At 39.7% G+C, this 21,789-nt stretch overlaps 1 protein-coding gene across 2 annotated transcripts in view; it reads left to right on the top strand.

The window, feature by feature from the left end:
• Nucleotides 1–21,789, top strand: part of PASD1 (PAS domain containing repressor 1) — a 49,882-nt gene that overhangs the window by 12,656 nt on the left and 15,437 nt on the right. For both annotated transcript variants that reach the window (XM_027534080.1, XM_027534079.1), the window contains exons 5-9: nucleotides 3,198–3,297; nucleotides 3,960–4,073; nucleotides 6,397–6,521; nucleotides 8,657–8,730; nucleotides 15,856–15,922. In XM_027534080.1, coding sequence (XP_027389881.1) covers nucleotides 3,198–3,297; nucleotides 3,960–4,073; nucleotides 6,397–6,521; nucleotides 8,657–8,730; nucleotides 15,856–15,922 — 480 coding nt within the window. The remainder of the gene's footprint in view (nucleotides 1–3,197; nucleotides 3,298–3,959; nucleotides 4,074–6,396; nucleotides 6,522–8,656; nucleotides 8,731–15,855; nucleotides 15,923–21,789) is intronic.

Raw genomic sequence — 21,789 nt, 5'->3', positions numbered from 1 at the left:
TGTCCCTTGGACAGCAAGGAGATCAAACCAGTCAATCCTGAAGGAAATCAACCTTGATATTCATTGGAGGAACTGATGCTGAAGCTGAAGCTCCACTCCTTTGGCCACCTGATTAATGTGAAGAACTGACTCATCGAAAAAGACCCTAATGCTGGGAAATATTGAAGGCAAAAGGAGAAGGGGACGACAGAGGATGAGATGGTTGGATGGCATCACCAACTCAATGGACATAAGTTCGAGCAAGCTCCAGGAGACAGTGGAGGACAGAGGACTCATGTGCGGCAATCCATGGGGTTACCAAGAGTTGGACACAGCTTAACGACTGAGCATGCTCAAGCATGCACTGTCACTGTCACCTTCCTTAAAGAATGTAGTTAATTAATAAGTAACTTATGGCTGCTATTTCCATCCAAGAGAATGTGCATGATAAAAAAAAAAAAAAAACTGTTCACTTTTGATAGGGTCCACAAGAGGTCTCACTCACCTGGGCACCTCTGGAATTCAGCAGCATGTCTCTTTGGTATGCTGCTGCCATGCCACCCTCAGGGGGCCACAGGTGGGAGCTGCAGGGAAATACAGCATCACCAAAAGCAAACAGCAGGAGTACACCAGCAACTGACACTTGGGGCGTACACCCAACAACCTCACAGATCACATGCTTCCTCCCCAAACGATACATAACACCCTGCAGAGCAGAGGAAATCCCTCGATGATTCAGACATGTGTGCAAAGATCCTGTACACTGGAGACAAGGGGAACAAGCAGACAACGTTATGCATCATGCCCTGCACAGTAGGAAGTTAGCACCTGAAAGCTGGAACCAAATCTCTACTTTGCTCTTCCCTGCCTTTAAATGGTGTCATCCTGTTTCCACCTGTTCTGGGCGTTAGTTCAGGATAAGATGGCAGAGAGGAAGGGGAAATTAGGGGAGGGGCTGACAACCTATAAAACAAGATAACAATACAAAAATGCAAAAACCAGACTGAGCACTAAAATATTTTATAACACTTGATATAGTGAGTGGTAGGGTATATAAGGGACTTTCTATTGGTAGTAATGTATCTTTTTGTTGGTGTTAAAAGGACTCCGAGATAGGTGACTCTGGGAAGAGAAAGCTGAACTTGGTGGGAGATACTGGATAGCCTCTATCAGCTAGAAGACTAAGGAGTTGTATAGTGTGGTGTTGAGAGTGTGTAAGCCAAGGACTATAAAGGAGAAGATCATCCACATATTGGAGGACAGGGATTTCCTTTGCCCTGCAGGGCATTATGATTGTTTGGAGAGGAAGCATGTGTTCTGTGAGGTTGTTGGGTGTATGCCCCAAGTGTCTGTTGCTGGTGTACCCCTGCTGTTTGTTTTTGGTAATGTATTTCCATCCACCTCCCACCCTTGCCCCCTGAGGGTGGCGGGGCAGCAGCATACCAAAGAGACATGCTGCTGATTCCAGAGGTGCCCAGGTGAGTGAGACCCCATGTGGACCCTATCAGCTTTGAATTCTTTTAGGTGACAATGCTATACTTTCTTCCACCAATGAAAGAACTGGTGAGCCTTAGCACTTTGTACCTCTTGTTGGGGTATTATTGTATTATTTATTATTTCAGGGGCTGAAATGATCTCAACCTATTATTTTATACTTTGCATTGTAATTGTGCACGTGTCATCTTCCCTACTGAACTCAGTGTTTATTGACATTTAGAATAGACATGTCAGGTTCATCTTTTTAAACTATCATAGGTTTCAGCAAAAAAAAAAAATAATAATAATAAGTTACTTCATGTAAAATATCCAAAATTCTTACTTCATGTAAAATATCCAAAATTCAGAAGCTGGCCCAGTAGCAAATCAGCTGATTGGACTCAAGGTAGCTGTGGTGTAGTGGAAGGAACAATGAATTTGTAGTTGGGTAGAGCTGGGTGTGAATCTCATCTCTAAACTTCTTTCTATTCCATAATTGGACAAGCCTCCATTTCCTCATGAATTCAATAGAGGAGAGTTCTTCCTCTCATAGGGAATCTGATTAGGTGAGCTAGTTTGTTTGAATGTACCTAGTACAATGTTCTGGCATGGAGCAGTTGTTAATCAGGTGTTAGGTGAAGGAATGAATGAGTGGTCTCTACTGATCAGAGATAACTTGGTTTGGTACCTGAAGTGTATTTCATAACTAAATCAATAAAGTATTTTCATTGAAAAAATTGAAAGAAAAATATCCTATTCTTTTGAGAAGTCAGTTTCTTACTATGTGGCTTTCATTGTCAAAACCTATTGCCTATTAATTCATGTTTTCTTTGCTAAACTAGGGTTGTATTTCTGCCCTGAATTGAGCCAAGAGTTTTCTTGATTGAGACAGGATCCATCTGCTAATTTGAGCATTGGCCAGTTTGTAGGCTGGCTTCTACAAATGGACCATAAAAATATATTTCTGAATTTTGACTGTAGATTAATAATATTAATCAGTTAAAATCTTTTAAATTTGTAGTTCATCACCCAAAGCCATCATTAAACTACAAAGAGTACTTTGCTTATTATTTTGTTTCTATCACATTAAAAACTCTTTACTTAATGTCTGACATTCAGTTAATTCATGTCACCACATTTCAACTACATGGTACAGCATTATTCATTCATCCAACTAATATTTATTGGTGCTCACTCATGTCAGACTATGTTTTAGGTGTTGAGGATGTAGCAGTAAATAAGACAGTCAAGGTTTCTCTTTTAATACAAGTTATATTTTATTTAGGGACCCTATGCATTTTTTATTTTATATTGTATATTTTATACATGTGACTATGATGTCAGGTAGTAATAAGTGGTATACAAAAAGACAGGACGAGAATGTCAGGGAGTTGATGCTATTTAAAATAGTTTTGAGGGACTTCCCTGGTGGTTCACTGGCTAAGACTTCGAGCTCCTAATGTAGGGGGCCTGTCATGATGGAAGGAAGATCAAAGATCCCACATACCACAGTTAAGACCCAGCACAACCAAATAAACAAATACTTGCATGAACACACTGGAAAGGTAGGAGGTGATGGTCATAGAATGGGTCAATGTGAATTGAGACTTTAGAAGTTTAACAGGTCTGACTATAAGATGACTGAGGTGGGGCAGGTGATAAGTTTAATGGAGGTAAGGAGATAGAGAAATTAAATGCCAGTAATGCATATAACAAAATTGATTCCCTCTTTCCCTCTTGAGAATGACATCGTGGGTAAAAGCTTCTTAAGCCTTCTGCCTGATGACGAGAAAAGTAAAATATTTTCAAAGATGGCTTTCAAAACTGCGGTATCGGATTCAGGTACAGATTTTTTTTTCAAATAGTAAATGCTTAGATTTTAAGAGACAGATAACAATCACTTAAAGGAATAATAAAGACATTAGCGCCAATATAGCTGCCGATCATATATTAATTTAACTTACTATAGTTTTTTATTTTATTTTTAAACTTTACATAATTGTTTTTGCAAATTTTATTTCTAATATTAAACTTTCTCCACTATTAAATCTTGTTCTTTATCATGAACCTTGAATTTTTCAGCTTTTGTATAATTGAATTATTATTATGTAAATTATGTTTTAGATGATACCCCACTCTATAGGGGTAGAGGAAAGATGGAAGGCAGGACAAGAAGGGGGCAACAGAGGATGAGATGGTTGGATGGCATCACCGACTCGATGGACACGAGTTTGAGTAAACTCCAGGAGTTGGTGATGGACAGGGAGGCCTGGCGTACTGGAGTGCCTGGGGTTGCAAAGAGTCGGACATGACTGCGACTGAACTGAACTGAACCACTCTATAGATACAACATAGATAGCTATGCAAGTGCTAATATTCATGAAAAGAAAATAATATTTTTAAAATCTAGTATAAGTAAGACAATAGTCATATGAAATAATCCTTCAGAATATAGTTAAATACAAATGTAAAATTGTTTTGTGTCTGTTTTTGTTTTTTTTAAGTGGGAAAACATATTGACTTTTGCTGTCATTTCAAAAGAGGAGAAGCTGAATCAGATAACACCTCTGCTTACGAATATGTTAAAGTCATCCTGACTCTGAAAGATGTTTCTTATGGTAATCAATAGAGTTTTTAATCTTATTTATATGAAATTCATGAGTTATGCAGCCCTTCATTGGTAATATAAATGCCCTTCTACTATTGGCTACTCTCTCTGCTACCCCTGTGATCACAGGTTTTGGTGGACCACAAACATCAATTAGACTTTAAAAAGTTATAGCAAAATTTACAAGGTGAGGTCATATGGTAACATGGTAGACTGAGCTGATAAGGATGGCTCTTTCCTTCTACAAAAAACAAGGAAATTATTGCTTAAACCTAAGGAGTGTATTGCATAGACAACCTTAAAAGAAAGGATAAAGTACAGGACACAGTGATAAGAAGGAGTTGATTTTGTGCTGGGCCTAAGTGATTTTTAAATCATACATTGATTCCATTGACTGCAATCTGGAATAGTAACACTTGTTCAAGGACCAACACATAAAACTTAGAGACTTAAAATGATCAGTAAAATTCTGCCCATTGGCTTAGATGAACAGTAAGTGTGCTAACTCTCTCAGGGTTTGAGAAAAAATATGTGTTATTTAGAGGAAATCAAAACCCAAATCTGTGTGTCTTAATGTGAATACAGGATCAGAATTTGAAATTCTCAAGGTTTCAGGAACCGCACACTGATAAATTAATATAAACACTGTCTTGGGGCCATTAAAAGATCTAGGGCTTGAATCTGAGGTAAATAGCCCAACAAATATGTGAAAAGATACTCAAACTCACTAGCAAGTAAAGAATGAAAAATTAAAAAACCAATGAGTAGCAATGTACACACATCAGAACAGCAACAATTAAGAGTGTGAATAATACCAAATATTGGTGAGGATGTGAGAAATGAAAACATTAATACAGTGTCGAGAGGAATGTAAACTCAAGAAGCCATCCTGGAAAACAGAGTGAAATTAAGTCAGTTATCTTGTAACTCAGTAATCCTATCACTGGATGGAGATACCACAGAGGCGAAGCTGCAGAGATCTGTGTCTAAGGGGACTTGCACTATGTATGTCATAGTGTTGTTTGTAGTAGGAGGGAGTTGGAGACAGCCTAGGTGTAATCATTAGGGAAATGAACAAGTAAAATTTGGGGGAAATATACAATATAGAAAACTTTATAGTAGTTAAAAATAATGAACTCTAGATATACATAATACCACATGTATTTTAGATCTTAAAACCATGTTGTTGACTGAGAAGCAATGAGATCTATAGCACAAGACAACTTCTGTAAATTGTGAAAACATAATAGTACATAGAACCAGGCTACATATTTGACTGGGGCTCCCAGGTGGCGCTGACTTCCCTGGTGGCTCAGATGTGGGAAACCCAGGTTCAATCCCTGGGTTGGGAAGATCTGCTGGAGAAGGGAGAACCCGGGATTGAACCTGGGCCTCCCGCATTGTAGGCAGACACTTTACCGTCTGAGCCACCAGGGAAGTCAGAGCCAGCTGGGAAGCCCCAGTCAAATATGGCCTGGTACCTGGTGGCTCAGAGATTAAAGCGTCTGCCTGCAATGTGGGAGACCTGGGTTCAATCTCTGGGTCAGGAAGATCCCCTGGAGAAGGAAATGGCAACCCACTCCAGTGTTCTTGCCTGGAGAAGCCCATGGACAGAGGAGCCTGGTGGGCTACAGTCCATGGGGCCACAAAGAATTGGACACCACTGAAGCAACTTAGCACATATTTGACAAGGTGGTATATTTGACCACATGTTAAAGGTGGTAGATAATAGTGGGTGCCCATGGGTGGGAAAGGGACAGAGAGAAAAAATAAACAAAAATGAGAGTGGGAATTTTATCTGTGTTCATAATACGCTATGAACTAAGAATATGATTAACTCAGTTCTTTGCCACTGAGGTCTAAAAATATAACAAATGAATGAATGGGTAAGTAAAGAATGAAAATTAGCTCACACAGTGGTTGGCAGGTATCTTTGTCACATGCCTTGGAAACTAAAAGTCAAATACCTTAAAAAATACTTGATTCTATGTACACACAAATTACACACATATTTGATATCCACGTGGTCTGTGTAAAGAAGAGGAGCAAATTTCTTTTGGAGTTAAAACATCCATTCACAAGGTAAGATTAGAAGGCTGAAAAATCACCCTAAACTCACAATTATTTCCCAGTAATGACTCCTTGTTCTTGTGGAGACCAGGGTGGGGAAGGTGGTTGGAATGGAAGGAAGACAGGAAAAATTGGTGGTTCAGAATTCTGAAAATTGTCAATGGGTTGATAAATGGCACATGGATGGGACAGGTGACTGTTCTTTTGTGTACTTGGCCTGCCTTTCTATTAGATTGTCACTTGTGTGTCTCTCTCTCCCTTAGAGCATCCTGCATTGTTCCACAGCTTCTCCACACCTGTCTGTGGGCCATCTACTGTAAATCTTCCTTTGGATGATGCATTTTACCTAGTGGGGACCATTTGTGTCCTTAGCGCTCGGACTCTACAGGTAAGTATGTTGGGTGTGTGTCTCCCCCGTTGTGGCCATGCAGGCTTCCTTTAAAGGGACATGTCCTCTTTGGTCTCTCAGCTACTGGACAGCACTGCTAAAGCACCTGATGTGTGCAGAGGGTTGTGTTAGGATATGTGAGTGAGAAAAGACCAGCCCCTGTGTTTCAGAAGATGAACACCCTAAAGAGATGCACACTCATTGACAAGTGGTTTTGATAGCATATTAAACAGGTATACAAGGTCTGGGGGCTGGGACATAGTAAGAGAGAAATCACCATTTTGGCGGGTGGATAAAAGAAGGCTCTGTCACCAGGTGAGTTTTGAAGCAGCTCTTCTGTCTGCCCGTTGCTCACTTAGTATCTTTCTAATAGAGAATTTCCAGATTCTGTCTCAAAAAAAAAAAAAAAAAAAAAAGGAAAAATCTTTAGTCTTTAGATTCATTTGATTGGTTCAGACTAATGAGTTATTTACCAAGTGACGTACTTAGCAAGCACCTACTATGTGCCAGGCACTTTGCTTGGTGCTGAAAAAACAGACAGTAGACAAGTAATATTAACAGATGTCATGGAGATGATAAAACAGAATTCTGTGCTAATGACTGGTGGGAGTGGGAGTCCAGTAGAGTGTCAGGGAAGATCTCTCTCTGACGATGTGCCTTTTGAACAGAGACTATGAATGATGATAAGATGCCAATCCAGGAAAGAAAGGAAGGCAGTTCAAGTAGAGGGTTCAGCAGCTGTAAAAGTAATGAGGTAGTAACTTGCATGGAGAGTTCCAGGGAACAAAGACCATCATATGACTAGACAAAGTTGTTAATATTGTGATGATGTTGTAATATACAATACATGTACTTACATGAGAGGCCTCTGGATCCAGAGTTCACAACCTTTCTTACTAGCTACAAGATAAGCTCTTGTCACTTACATCTTTTAGCCTCAGGTTCTTTTTCTATAAATGGCGAAAACAGTACCTCTTTGAGGGTTGTTGTGAATTGCAAATAAGACAGCCCCTGGTATATGGTTCAGTTCAGTTCAGTTCAGTCGCTCAGTCATGTCCGACTCTTTGCGACCCCATGAATCGCAGCACGCCAGGCCTCTCTGTCCATCAGCACTCAGTAAATTTGAGTCCTTACAGTCAGGATCATCATTGTCATTTTTATCATTATTATTAGTATCATTACAATCCAGAGGGGGCAAAAGATCTGCTTTACTTTTCCTCTCTGGTTTAAAATCTGGGCTTTAACTGACCACATTTCAGAAGCTGTGAGGGACTTCTTCACACTCAATTTAGAGTAGTGATCTATGTGATCTTTAGAAAATTGGTCAAGAGAAAAGCAATTAAAGTAAGTTGCTAAATCTGTTGGCCCCGTTCAGTATCCCTCTCCAGCAGTTCTCTGGGATTTGAGCTCTCATATTTGCCATGAGAAGGCAGACATCCCATTTAGAGGTGGCTCAATGGTAGAGAATCTGCCTGCCAATGCAGAAGACATGGGTTGGGAAGATCCCTAGGTCGGGAAGAGCCCCTGGAGGAAGAAATGGCAACTGATTCCAATATTCTTTCCCGGGAAATCCCATGGACAGAGGAGCCTGGTGGACTACAGTCCATGGAGTCACAAAGAGTCAGACATGACTGAGTGACTAAAACATCAACAACCCCCAAATCTACTTCCTCATCTGAGAAAGAAAAATCTCATTTGAGACGGTGCCCTCACCCTGGGCTCCCTTTTGGCACGAGGATCTCTGTTTGTGACCTATGCCAGTTTTTCTCTGGGCTTCTGGGATATTTGTTTCATATTAGTGGTCATTTCAAAGAACAAATCTTGTGAGAAAAGAGGGCTTTTTGGAGGAAGACTTTGTTCCCAGCGTGGCTGTGTAGCAGTGGAAGTGTGGTGAACTCAAGAGTTCAACTTTGAGGTGGACCTACCTTGATCCTGCATCTACGAGTTGTACATCTTTGACCAAATCATCCTAGCTCTCAAATCCTCGATTTTCATGTTTGTAAAATCGAGTGCCTTTATCACAATGATATACAGATGAGTTGGATTTTCAAATTTACTAAAACCTATACAGATATGTCAGATATTTTTACTATGTAAGTACATTTTAAGTATCTAAAATGCCAATTTTTTTGCAGGGCTTTTTCCGTACAAATGGGCCTAGTCCATTGGTCCCAAATTTGGGTGAAGATGAGCTATCTGAGGACCACAGGTGAGAAACTATTGTTGTAAGTAATGGGGAACTAGGGTACACTTTTATCCAACAAAACTGAAACAAGAGAAATCATATCTATGACTATTTTTCCATCAAAATGGGGGAAAAAAAAATTGAGTCCAGATGAGCAATCTACTAGTTTGAACTTCCTTTCTCAGCTAGTATAATTCATATTTTTTTCTAACATATAAATACAAGTAATTGGCTTTCTATAAAAGAAATAAAGCAATAAACATAGCAACCTTAACTGACACAGACGTTTAATTACTTTCAAATTAAGACAATACAGTACACATAGACTTGATTGCTTCTTTTTTAAAAACACTTTAAATGGTAGAAGAATGAATAAGCATTGTAGAAACTGCTATTATACAGGTGTTCCTCTTTTTTGTGAATCTAATCTATTCTTTAACATTTGTTTGTTAACAAATTTTCAGAGAATAAAGGGGGTAATTCCATTATTTTGACTGGGAAAAGTAAAAATGCACTCCTGACCTATAGAAAAATGCCAACTTGCTAGATATCACTTCAACCCCTTAATTCGCCTATTTAACAATCTACCAAGAATTTTTACAAAATAGAAATTTTTTGCAATACTATCTAGTCACTTCATATTTGATAAACTCATTAGTAGATATTTTATATGTAATAAGCCATAATAGTAGACATTGCTCAGTGTAGGATATTGAGAATGGATTACATATTCCTTCTACATTGCAGTGTATGTGGAGATGTAAATAAATAGCAAAATAATACATTAAAGATGAGCACTAGATGCCAGTAAAAGTTAGCAAAATAAAATAAACAAGATGATGCTTTGAGAAGATTCTTCTGATGGAAGGCATGTTTATGTGAGGTCTGGTGGTGGGAGAAGAGAGCTGGAGGCTGTGGTCTCTGTTAGGCTTTGGTGGTGAAATGAGGTAAGGAAGAAACAGCTGGTAAAGAAATGAGTTAAACAGGAAATGCCTGAGGTTCATCTGTGTCTGAATCTGAGGAACAGGGGAGAATCTTCCCTTTCTGGCAGGAGAGCTCAGACGTGTTTGGTGAGGAACCATTGTCTAAAGCTGCACACCAGAGCCACAGGATGAAAAACAGAGCTCATGGTGGCAGTCTGTTTGCGTTCCTTTTGCTTGGTGCCCTACAACTCTTGCTAACACATGACCGAGTTTGTAATTGTGTCACAGGTCTGCTCGTGCCACCATCACACTCACGTGCCCCAGCAAGATTTTTTTTTTTTTTTGGAGAATCTCAAATTTTTTGTACATATTCATCACTATATTTATGGTTCATAGGAGTTAGGGACACGTGCATGGCCAAGTTTAAGACTAACAGCCATTCAAAATTCTTAATGTGTTTTATCAAACACTACAGTGTTTCTTGTAGTGCATGCGCTTCTTTGGGCCTCTTGCTGCTGCTGCTACTGCTATGTCGCTTCAGTCGTGTCCGACTCTGTGCGACCCCATAGACGGCAGCCCACCAGGCTCCCCTGTCCCTGGGATTCTCCAGGCAAGAACACTGGGGTGGGTTGCCATTTCCTTCTCCAATGCATGAAAGTGAAAAGTCAAAGTGAAGTCGCTCAGTCATGTCCAACTCCTAGCGACCCCATGGACTGCAGCCTACCAGGCTCCTCCGTCCATGGGATTTTCTAGGCAAGAGTACTGGAGTGGGGTGCCTTTGCCTTCTCCACTGGGCCTCTTAGACTTACCCATCTTCTTCATTAGTTCCTTTACTTTATTAGAAGACCTTTTACTGCATAAGGTGGGAGAGAGGATATCTATAAAGCATACAGTGTTTAAACACGAGCTCTAGGTACTACTCTGTGAGAATACCTGAGCTACAATAGCAGCCAACCATATCCTTTCACCTGAGGGTACATGACTTGAACATATTCTTCCATGCAACTTACAGCAGGTTTGTTTAGTAGGTTTGGGTAATGAATTTTGTGTCAATTAGTAGATCATTATGGCAAATCTTCAGAGAGTGAGAGTTCAGAGACTGAAGAGACCTGCATTTTATTTTTAAGTGGAACTTAATTGAATGAAAAATATTCTGATGCAGAAACAAGCCAGCTACTACATCAGTGCCACTTGGTCTCCACTCAATATAAGGAAAGGCTTAAAATCATATCTTTTCTAATATAGTGAGAAATTATCATTATTGGAGGGATGCACCATAATGCTATATATTTTAATACTTTCATAAATATGCCTGCAGTTTCTTCAAATATTAGGCAATAGATTTTTCATCATGTAGACAATAAGATAAAAACATGACAAGAAATAACTGATGGATTTGATGAAGAAAATTCTGTATAATTCCAGCTGTCCTCACTTCCCTCTCATATCCCTCTCCTCTTTTCCAACACTATGGCTGCTTTTCCAGGTCCAACCACCTCAGGTCTCACATGATGGGTTGTTGGTGGACCTGGCTCATCCACTAGTCTGAAGTCTATAAAGGAGGACCTGGCAGCCTCATCCCTGTTTAGCACAGAGCTTGACATTGAGCAGGCATAAATGAACATCTGCTTAGGGACTCACTGATGGATCCTATCAAAATGATAATCCATTCTGTGTCATGAGACTTCACAAATATAGTACAGTATTGTTACACCTCAGTGTGAACCAGTATTGCCTTATTTTTTTTTCATAGACTTATTCTTTGTCCTCTGGATATTTTCAGATAGCAACAAGAAGAGAGATATACGTCAGGCATTAGTTTGTAGGCACCCTGAGTGGCAATTGATAATCTGTTCCGCTTTTGTGGTCTGAGGGATGGTTGAAAAAGTAATCAGGCACAAAGTTCATAGGGACCTAGAGCTCCCCAGATGCTTCTGGAACTTCCCTTGGTAATTTTCAGTGTTTTTTTGAAAGGCAAGAAGCATCCTGTTAAGAGGCTTGAAAGGTTTGTGCTTATGAAAGAAACACAGAGAGGGAGATTTAAAAATGTTTAGAAGAAAGGGTTTCTTTCCAGGCAAGATGTCCTGTCCTTGCATGTTTCTGAGGCTAAAGAATCTTTCATTTCAGAAGAGGGACTCAGTGGTTGGGTTTTCCATTTGAGCTACAGATACACTGGAGGAGAAGGTCTTGCTTGAACATAGAAAAATAATGAATACTTCAGAACTGGTGAGGAGTAGGCACAGAATTGAATACTGTATGGCCCTTTCCCATCTTCCTACTGCTACAATCAGAGGAAGCACTGAACTACTGTTACTACTCTTAGCTTCTATGTATCAGTGAGGCCCCAAATTATGTCATAACATCATCTTGATAGAAGTGCATCTTGTACTTTATTCCTCATGAGGTGATCTCATGTTTATTGACTTATTCTCCACAAACTGTTAGCTAGATTTTAGATTCATTGTAAAGATGAGAAAGTGCAGTCACAGAGGATGCATGATTTACCCAAAGCCATGCAGTTGGTTAAGCAGTAGAGCTGGCATGGGGACCCAGATTCTCCTGGGCTGGTTTCCGTTAGGATGTCACTTAAAGGCACTGTGGCTGGTATCGGGTTCCAAGGAGAAAACTCCAGGAGTTTGGGAAGTACTTGATTGGGGACATTACTTTGAGAAGACGTTTTTTCTTTTAATGTATGTCGTCTTAGATGGAGAGAGAGAGGAGTTGTTAGTATGGTAGGAGATCACATCAATTAGCCCAAACATTTTCGACAAAGATAGTATCTTTTCCCCCAAAGGTAGAGTAGGTAACACTGGAAAATCAGATGACAGGTATGTCCGAGAGTTCTAGTAGCTCTTCCCTTTGTCTGCAGTCTTCAGAAACTCTCCTGAAGAAGGTGGTCCCCAGGGAGACTCCACCTGTCAGCAACTGCACCAGAAAGAATGTCCCTGGTGAATTCCCCTTTCATCTTGTTTCGGTGAAGTGTTATCTTGTACAGAGCTGTGAGGAGAATCTTGCAAAGATGTTCAGTTCAGTTCAGTTGCTCAGTTCCATCAGCCTCTTTGTGACCCCATTGACTGCAGCACGCCAGGCTTCCCTGTCCATCACTAACTCCTGGAGCTTGCTCAAACTCATGTCCATCCAGTCGGTGATGCCATCCAACCATCTTATCCTTTTTCACCCTTTTCTCCTGCCTTCAAGCTTTGCCAGCATCATGGTCTTTTCCAATGAGTCAGTTCTTCACATCAGGTGGCCAAAGTATTGGATATTCAGCTTCAGCATCAGTCCTTCCAATGAATATTCAGGATTGACTTCCTTTAGGATTGACTGGTTTGATCTCCTTGTTTTCCAAGGTACTCTCAAGAGTCTTCTCCAACACCACAGTTCAAAAGCATCGATTCTTTGGCACTTGGCATTCTTTATAGTCCAACTCTCACATCCATACATGACTACTGGAAAAACCATAGCCTTGACTAGACAGACCTTTGTCAGCGAAGTAATGTCTCTGTTTTTTAATATGCTATCTAGGTTGGTCATAACTTTTCTTCCAAGGAGGAAGTGTCTTTAATTTCATGGCTGCAATCACCATCTGCAGCAATTTTGGAGCCCCCAAAATAAAATCTGACACTGTTTCCCCATATATTTGCCATGAAGTGATGGGCTTGGATGCCATGATCTTTGATTTTTGAATGCTGAGTTTTAAGCCAGCTTTTTCACTCTCCTCTTTCACTTTCATCAAGAGGCTTTTTAGTTCCTCTTCACTTTCTGCCATAAGGGTGGTGTCATCTGCATATCTGAGGTTATTGATATTTCTCCTGGCAATCTTGATTCCAGCTTGTGCTTCCTCCAGCCCAGCATTTCTCATGATGTACTCTGCATAGAAGTTAAATAAGCAGGGTGACAATATACAGCTTTGACGTACTCCTTTTCCTATTTGGAACCAGTCCGTTGTTCCATGTCTAGTTCTAACTGTTGCTTCCTGATCTGAATACAGGTTTCTCAAGAGGCAGGTCAGGTGGTCTGGTATTCCCATCTCTTTCAGAATTTTCCACAGTTTCTTGTGATCCACACAGTCAAAGGCTTTGGCATAGTCAATAAAGCAGAAATAGATGTTTTTTTCTGGAACTCTTGCTTTTTCCATGATCCAGCAGATGTTGGCAATTTGATCTCTGGTTCCTCTGCCTTTTCTAAAACCAGCTTGAACATCTGGAAGTTCATGGTTCACGTATTGCTGAAGCCTTACTTTATTATAAATATGACTTACTTTATTATAAATATGGTGCAGAACTACTTTCTCTGTAGGAAAAGTGACACCTCAAAGATTGACAATGTTATGTATTAAGAAAAATAAGAGAGTTAATATTAGTGTATCATATGTTAATTTCTTTTTTTATGAATAGTATTTCTTTATATTCTCAGGTCTAATTTTCCTTGTTATGGCTTCTTAGATACACCCATCATTTAAAAGTGGACATTTAATTTCCAATTACATGGGTTTTTTAAAGTATCTTTGATGCTAATTTCTCATTTAAATGCTTTCTTCTCTGCAGTCACCCTCTGCGTTTTTTTCAGTCTTTTAACTTTATTGATGCTTTCAATGGCTAAGTCAAAGATGTCTCGTGGTAAATGTCACATTGCACTTGAAAATATATGGGTTATTTTCAAATATCTTTTGATATTGATTTCTAACATAATTCCACAGTGATAAGAAAACAGACTCTATGATTTCAATACCTTTAGACCACCTAGTTTTACATCCCTGGATATGTTCCAGTGTCTCCTAGTTTATAGTCTATGGGAATTTAAAAGAATTTGTATCCTACTCTTGTGTGAAAATGGTACAAATCTTAACTGTGTTGAATTAATTGGTTTACAGTGCTTTTCAGGTCTACTATATCCTTCTACTTTTCTATATATCCATTCTGTTAGTTTCTGAGAGTTTGATATTGAAACTCCAACTAAAAATCTTAATTTACCTACTTCAAGATAATTGTAATATATGGTAGAACTATATGTAACTTTGTTCTATATTTTTCAACTCGCCTATAAATATATTATCAATAATTTTTTTTAAAAAAAAGAAAAAAAGGAAAATAAAAGAGTTTTTTTTTCTTGTTTGAACTGTTAAAAAACAAAATTTAACTGAGTAAATACGAAGATCTAATTGACTTTATGAGGCGATTCATGAATTGGGCAGCATCCCAAGAGTTATATAGAATGGAAGTTTTTTTTATAGGAAGAGGAGTGGGGCCAGGGAATTACTAGCAAAAGCAAAGAAAGGATTATTTTGGGGCCAGGACATTCTTCTTCCTTTGGAGGATAGAAAGGACCATGTGATAGATTACCTAATTGGTGCTGACTAGGAAGTTCCAAACTGGTTGATTAAGATTCCACTGCTGGTAAAGGCTGAGACTGCAGTTAGGTTAGGCATTAAATCTGGGTTTAGTAACATGGGTTTTAGCACAAGTGATACCATTCGGGGTGTTTGTTTTTTTTCTTAACAGAACCTCATTTTTACTGTATTACAGAGAATTTAGTGGTAAGTGAGATGTGTTTTAGTTCAGTTCAGTCACTCAGTCGTGTCCAACTCTTTGTGACCCCATGAATCACAGCATGCCGGGCCTCCCTGTCCATCACCAACTCCCAGAGTTCACCCAGACTCACATCCATCGAGTCAGCGATGCCATCCAGCCATCTCATCCTCTGTCATCCCCTTCTCCTCCTGCCCCCAATCCCTCCCAGCATCAGAGTCTTTTCCAATGAGTCAACTCTTTGCATGAGGTGGCCAAAGTACTGGAGTTTCAGCTTTAGCATCAGTCCTTGCAAAGAAATCCCAGGGCTGATCTCCTTCAGAATGGACTGGTTGGAGCTCCTTGCAGTCCAAGGGACTCTCAAGAGTCTTCTCCAACACCACAGTTCAAAAGCATCAATTCTTCAATTCTCAGCTTTCTTCACAGTCCAACTCTCACATCCATACACGACCACTGGAAAAACCATAGCCTTGACTAGAGGGACCTTTGTTGGCAAAGTAATGTCTCCGCTTTTCAATATGCTATCTAGGTTGGTCATAACTTTCCTTCCAAGGAGTAAGCGTCTTTTAATTTCATGGGTGCAATCACCATCTGCAGTGATTTTGGAGCCCCAAAAAATAAAGTCTGACACTGTTTCCACTGTTTCTCCATGTATTTCCCATGAAGTGATGACCGTTTCTCTTTTCACCTATTTATAGACGTATTCAAGAGGAAACAGGATGTTTTGGAATGGAATCCTCAGAAGTTGAAATTACTGATGTAGAAGTACGTACATTGAGTACATAGAGTCATGCCTTATTTCCATAATGTTGACTGTTTAGTTAATGTGTGTGGCCAAGGTGGGGGGAAGAAAAGAATTTTCCTGCTACCCTTCTAGGTTCTCAGGTAAGATGCCCCTGTAATTAAGACAGGATTAACAGGAGAAGGATGAATGGAAGCTTAGTAATGGGTATTTATATATTTCTTACATACATGGGAGAGACCCAATAATATTGAATAACTCTCTGAAATGACTCAAGCCACCATCTTGAATACCATTTTCAGCTAAGATAAAAGAAGGTGATGGGAGTGGGGAGTCAGCAGTGGGGATACAGTAAACAAGGGTTAAGGTTTTCTGCAGATTTAAGTCCTGGTCTTCTGCATTAATAAGTTTCTAGAAACTAAGAGTCATCCTTTTCTACCTGGTGCAGAAAGGGAGACATACTTATAAATGGAGATTTCCCTTATAAATATAAATGTATCTTACAAAATGGTAACTTCTATTGGTTTTCAGAGCTCCTCCTCTGCCTGCTGTTTCTTAGAAATAACCAGCTCAAAATAACCCTTATGCCAACAAGTCATATTTTGGGGTGGCAATTTCAGCCTCCCTCGAACCTACATATAAAGGTTTTTAATTTGAAGTATCCCATATGGACACAGAACATGAGTGGTATTCCATAGTTGCCATTTTATAGTTATTTCTTATTGGAAGCAGTAACAGCCATGCTTGGAATGGTCCCTGTAGTAGCTTTAAAAAGAATTAAGCTAGCCTCTGTGCCAGACATCATTCCAAGTCTTTTTGACTTGTGAGTGCATTTTGAAATCAGAGGTTATATAGCCTATAGCCTGCTCCTATAGGCTATGTGAGTAGACTCATGAGATGGCAGAGTCCTCTGCCGATTATGGGTAGAACGAATCCCTAATTAATGTGAATTGTCCTCCATCCTTTCCTTAAGCCATTAAATGTATCATTCAATTATCCATTCACCAGACGTTCCGCTAGAGAACCCTATAGGGATATACCTGAATAGAAATATGAAACTTGGGTCTGCCCTCAATAATCTAAATTCTAGCCTGGGGGATAAGATCAAAGTGCAAGAAAAACAGATATAGAACAACAAATAACCATCCCAGGAAGCCTTCCCCAATGAATAGGCTTTCACCTTACTTGTTACTCCATGGGTGCATACAACATAGCTACTAGGCTGATTCAGGGTGGTGGTGATAGTACTATAGAGAGAAAGATGGCTTGGGTATCAGAAGATAAGAGCTCAATTCCTGATTCTGCCTTTACCAATTAATTATGTGACCTGGGGAATGTTATTTTACCATGGGAAGCTTCAGTTTCATTATGTGTAAAATGGGAGTGGTAATAATCTCTGCCAGGCTACCTCATAAAGATTAGATAACACTCAAAGGAACTGCATTTATTGAACTGGCCAAAAAGTTTACTTGAGTTTTTCCATATGATGTTACAAAAAACCTGAATGAATTTTTTAGCCAAACCCATCTCAGGATATTGTCTGTATTCCTGCAATAGAATGAATCTTCTATGAGAGCGGGGGTAGTATTGTTCATCAGCATGTCACCAAACACCTTGAACAGTACTGGCCACACATAGTAGGTGTTCATAAATATTAAATACACAAAAGAATATTGTATGATAAAACAGTCTATTTTTATAGCACTCTTCAAATGTCTGGTAAAGGGATTTAAAGAACAATATTGACAGGTTGGATGTGTAGACTGTCACTTTGGCTTTCAGCCTTTCACGTGATTTTGCTTAAAAGTGTTCACATTCATGAGACTGTGCAGACAGCAGGTGTTTTTAGTATTTAAGTTCTTCTGTAACATGGAAATACTATGAACATGTATTTTCAATATGAAGTGCTGGTTTTTCTATTATATTTTCTAACTCTTGCTCATTCAATAAGCTACTTCTGTGTAGATAAAACTTCTCCCTTCTGAAGAGGTACCTCTGCTTAACCCAGCTTTCTGTTCAAGATGGTATGAAACAGCGAGGAAATTAGGTAGAACAAAGTTAATTTAAGTGGAACAATGCTCTGTTTATACACAAACTAATTTCAGTTATGCTAGGAAAAGAGGCCAAGACATCCATATAGCTCTGGCCATCAGTCTGACATCTACATAGCTGACAGCCTGACTTCATCAGTCTGTCAACAAATATTTACCCAGGACCTGTTGTGTGCTATGTGTGAAGAATCCAGTCCTTCAACTTAGTGTTTTGAGGAAAGTTGGATTAAAAAAACTCTCACTTTATAAAACCTAAGTAATTTTAACATTTAAAGGTCAGTTTGTGTTTTTTTTTTAAAGAATCTCATAATCTTATCACAATGGCCCAATTGCTATTTAATTTTGCTATTTCCATTCAGTCTCGGTCTACCATCACTTCTGTTTTTAACTTTGTTATAAATGATAGCTTGCCTGCTACTCCATTTCCTTTGGTCATCACTTATTGCTAAAGTCTGTCTTTGGACAGTCTCAAATTTAGTCATTTCAGTAACTGGACAATATACTATGGTATTAAGGGACTTGTGTTTCCAATCAAGATGGAGCAACAGGGACCAGATTGACTTTCCTGCCCAAAACAGCCAAAAATAAAAAACAAAAAAATACGACATAACAGTTTTCAAGATAATGGACAGAAGGCAACAAAAGACAGGGACTCTTAAGAGATAGGAAATGAATGAAATGAGCCCTGCAATTGCCATAACTTACTACCCAGAGAGTTACCAGGCCATTTAGCCAAGAGGGAGGACACACAGGGATCCCAGTAGAATTCCTGAGCTGAGGAGACTGAGGTGAGACTAGATAGTCTAAAGTTGCTTGCAGATTACCAGAGAGGAGAGGGCTGCATGGATGAAGGTTGCTATGGGGATCTGTAAGGGGAGAGAACCACTCAAGAAATTAGAGGAAACAGTGCCAAAATTCTTACAGGGTCAGTAATGCTTCCTGTTTCTATCTGCCACATTGGAAATTCTCATAATACACAGGACACGAGGCATAAGAGTACACAGAGAGATCTTGCCTCAGTTATGGGGGAAAGTTAGCCCCAGGCTGACTATTGCTCTGGTTCTGACTATCAAGTCATTAAGGCAAGACCAAAGGGATCCTAAAGGAAATCAACCCTGAATATTCGTTGGAGGGACTAATGCTAAAGCTGAAGCACCAATAATTTGGCCACCTGATGCGAGCCGACTCATTAGAAAAGAACTGGATTCTGATAAAGATAGAAGGCAGGAGGAGAAGGGGACGACAGAGGATGAGATAGTTGGCTGGCATCACCAACTCAATGGACATGAGTTTGAGTAAACTCTGGGAGATGGTGAAGGACAGGGAAGCCTTGTGTACTACAGTCCATGGGGTTGCAAAGAGTTGGACACGACTGATTGACTGAACAACAGCAACAGCAAATGGGCCAAATTGTTTTCAAGTAATTTAACTACAATCCAAAACAAAGATAGAGTGTTTCTAGGAATGTAAAATAATCCATAATCCAATAAATAAAATTAACAATATTTGGCATCTACTCAAATATTACCAGGCATTTAAAAAAGCAATAATATGTAACTCTTATTGAAGAGAAAACCCAATCAATAAAAACTCACCCAGATCCAATACAGGTTTTAGAATTAGTGGACAGGGATATTAACATATGTGTTACATACGTTCAAATTTTCAAGTAGAGATGTGGAAGATGGGATAAAGTCTCAAGTTAAAATTTGAGCAATGAAAACAACACTGGATGGGATTGATGGCAGATTAAACCTTGCAGATTTTGTAGATTGGGAAATTTAAAGACGTTATAATAGAAATTCTCCAAATAAAGAGAAAAAAAAGTTTAAAAAGAACAAGAAAAAAGGAAAGTGTATCAATTGGCTGGTAGAAACTTTTCAAGTAGCCAAATGTACATGTAAATATAGTCTCCGAAATGTAGAGGGAAGCACAAGAAAAAATATTTGAAATAATAATGGCCAGAGATTTGTCCACATTTGATAAAAGCCGTAAACCCAGAGATTCAAGGATCTCAACTGAATCTAAGCAAAAGAAGAGTGAAGAAAACCACACAAAGCATACCTTGGTCCCTGCCAGGTATCATAATATTTTGATCTGTCGGCTGTTACTATGGACTATGTTGTATTTAATAAAGCAGGTTCTGTTGAGAGCAGCTACTAAAAGGCTTCTCTGATAGCTCAGTTGGTAAAGAATCTGCCTATAGTATGGGAGACCTGGGTTCGATCCCTGGGTGGGGAAGATCCCCTGCAGAAGGGAAAGGCTAGCCACTCCAGTATTCTGGCCTGGAGAATTCCATGGACTGTATAGTCCATGGGATCGCAAAGAGTTGGACACGACTGAGTGACTTTCACTTCACTTTTCCAACTGGCAAGGAATTGAGAACAAGGCAAAGTATTGAGAACAAAGTTCTCTCCACAAAACCACCACTTCACTGTTTGATCAGCAGTGGCTTTAAGTAGTAGTATCAATGCTCAGTTCAGTTCAGTCGCTCAGTCGTGTCCGACTCTTTGAGACCACATGAACTGCAGCATGCCAGGCCTCCATGTCCATCACCAACTCCCAGAGTTCACTCAGACTCATGTCCATCGAGTCAGTGATGCCATCCAGCCATCTCATCCTCTGTCGTCCCCTTCTCCTCCTGCCCCCAATCCCTCCCAGCATGAGGGTCTTTTCCAGTGAGTCAACTCTTCACATGAGGTGGCCAAAGTACTGGAGTTTCAGCTTCACCATCATTCCTTCCAAAGAACACCCAGGGCTGATCTCCTTCAGAATGGACTGGTTGGATCTCCTTGCAGTCCAAGGGACTCTCAAGAGTCTTCTCTAACACCACAGTTCGAAAGCATCAATTCTTCGGCGCTCAGCTTTCTTCACAGTCCAACTCTCACATCCATACATGACCACTGGAAAAACCATAGCCTTAACTAGACGGACCTTTGTTGGCAAAGTAACGTCTCTGTTTTTCAATATGCTATCCAGGTTGGTCATAACTTTTCTTCCAAGGAGTAAGCATTTTTTAATATCATGGCTGCAGTCACCATCTGCAGTGATTTTGGAGCCCAGAAAAATAAAGTCTGACACTGTTTCCACTGTTTCCCCATCTATTTCCCATGAAGTGATGGGACCAGATGCCATGATCTTCATTTTCTGAATGTTGAGCTTTAAGCCAACTTTTTCACTCTCTTCTTTCACCTTCATCAGGAGGCTTTTTAGTTCCTCTTCACTTTCTGCCATAAGGGTGGTGTCATCTGCATATCTGAGGTTATTGATATTTCTCCTGGCAATCTTGATCCCAGCTTGTGCTTCTTCCAGCCCAGCGTTTCTCATGATGTACTCTGCATAGAAGTTAAATAAGCAGGGTGACAATATACAGCTTTGACGTACTACTTTTCCTATTTGGAACCAGTCCGTTGTTCCATGTCCAGTTCTAACTGTTGCTTTCTGACCTGCATACAAATTTCTCAAGAGGCAGGTCAGGTGGTCTGGTATTCCCATCTCTTGAAGAATTTTCCACAGTTTCTTGTGATCCACGCAGTCAAAGGCTTTGGCATAGTCAATAAAGCAGAAATAGATGTTTTTCTGGAACTCTCTTGCTTTTTTGATGATCCAGCGGATGTTGGCAATTTGGTCTCTGGTTCCTCCACCTTTTCTAAAGCCAGCTTGAACATCTGGAAGTTCACGGTTCACATATTTCTGAAGCCTGGCTTGGAGAATTTTGAGCATTACTTTCCTAGCGTGTGAGATGAGTGCAATTGTGCTGTAGTTTGAGCATTCTTTGGCATTGCCTTTCTTTGGGATTGGAATGAAAACTGACTTTTTCTAGTCCTGTGGCCACTGCT

The sequence above is a fragment of the Bos indicus x Bos taurus genome, chromosome X (assembly GCF_003369695.1).
Source record: "Bos indicus x Bos taurus breed Angus x Brahman F1 hybrid chromosome X, Bos_hybrid_MaternalHap_v2.0, whole genome shotgun sequence".
NCBI classification, from domain to species: domain Eukaryota; kingdom Metazoa; phylum Chordata; class Mammalia; order Artiodactyla; family Bovidae; genus Bos; species Bos indicus x Bos taurus.
The sequence above is the reverse complement of the archived record's forward strand: the minus strand, read 5'-3'. Positions and strand labels throughout refer to the sequence as shown.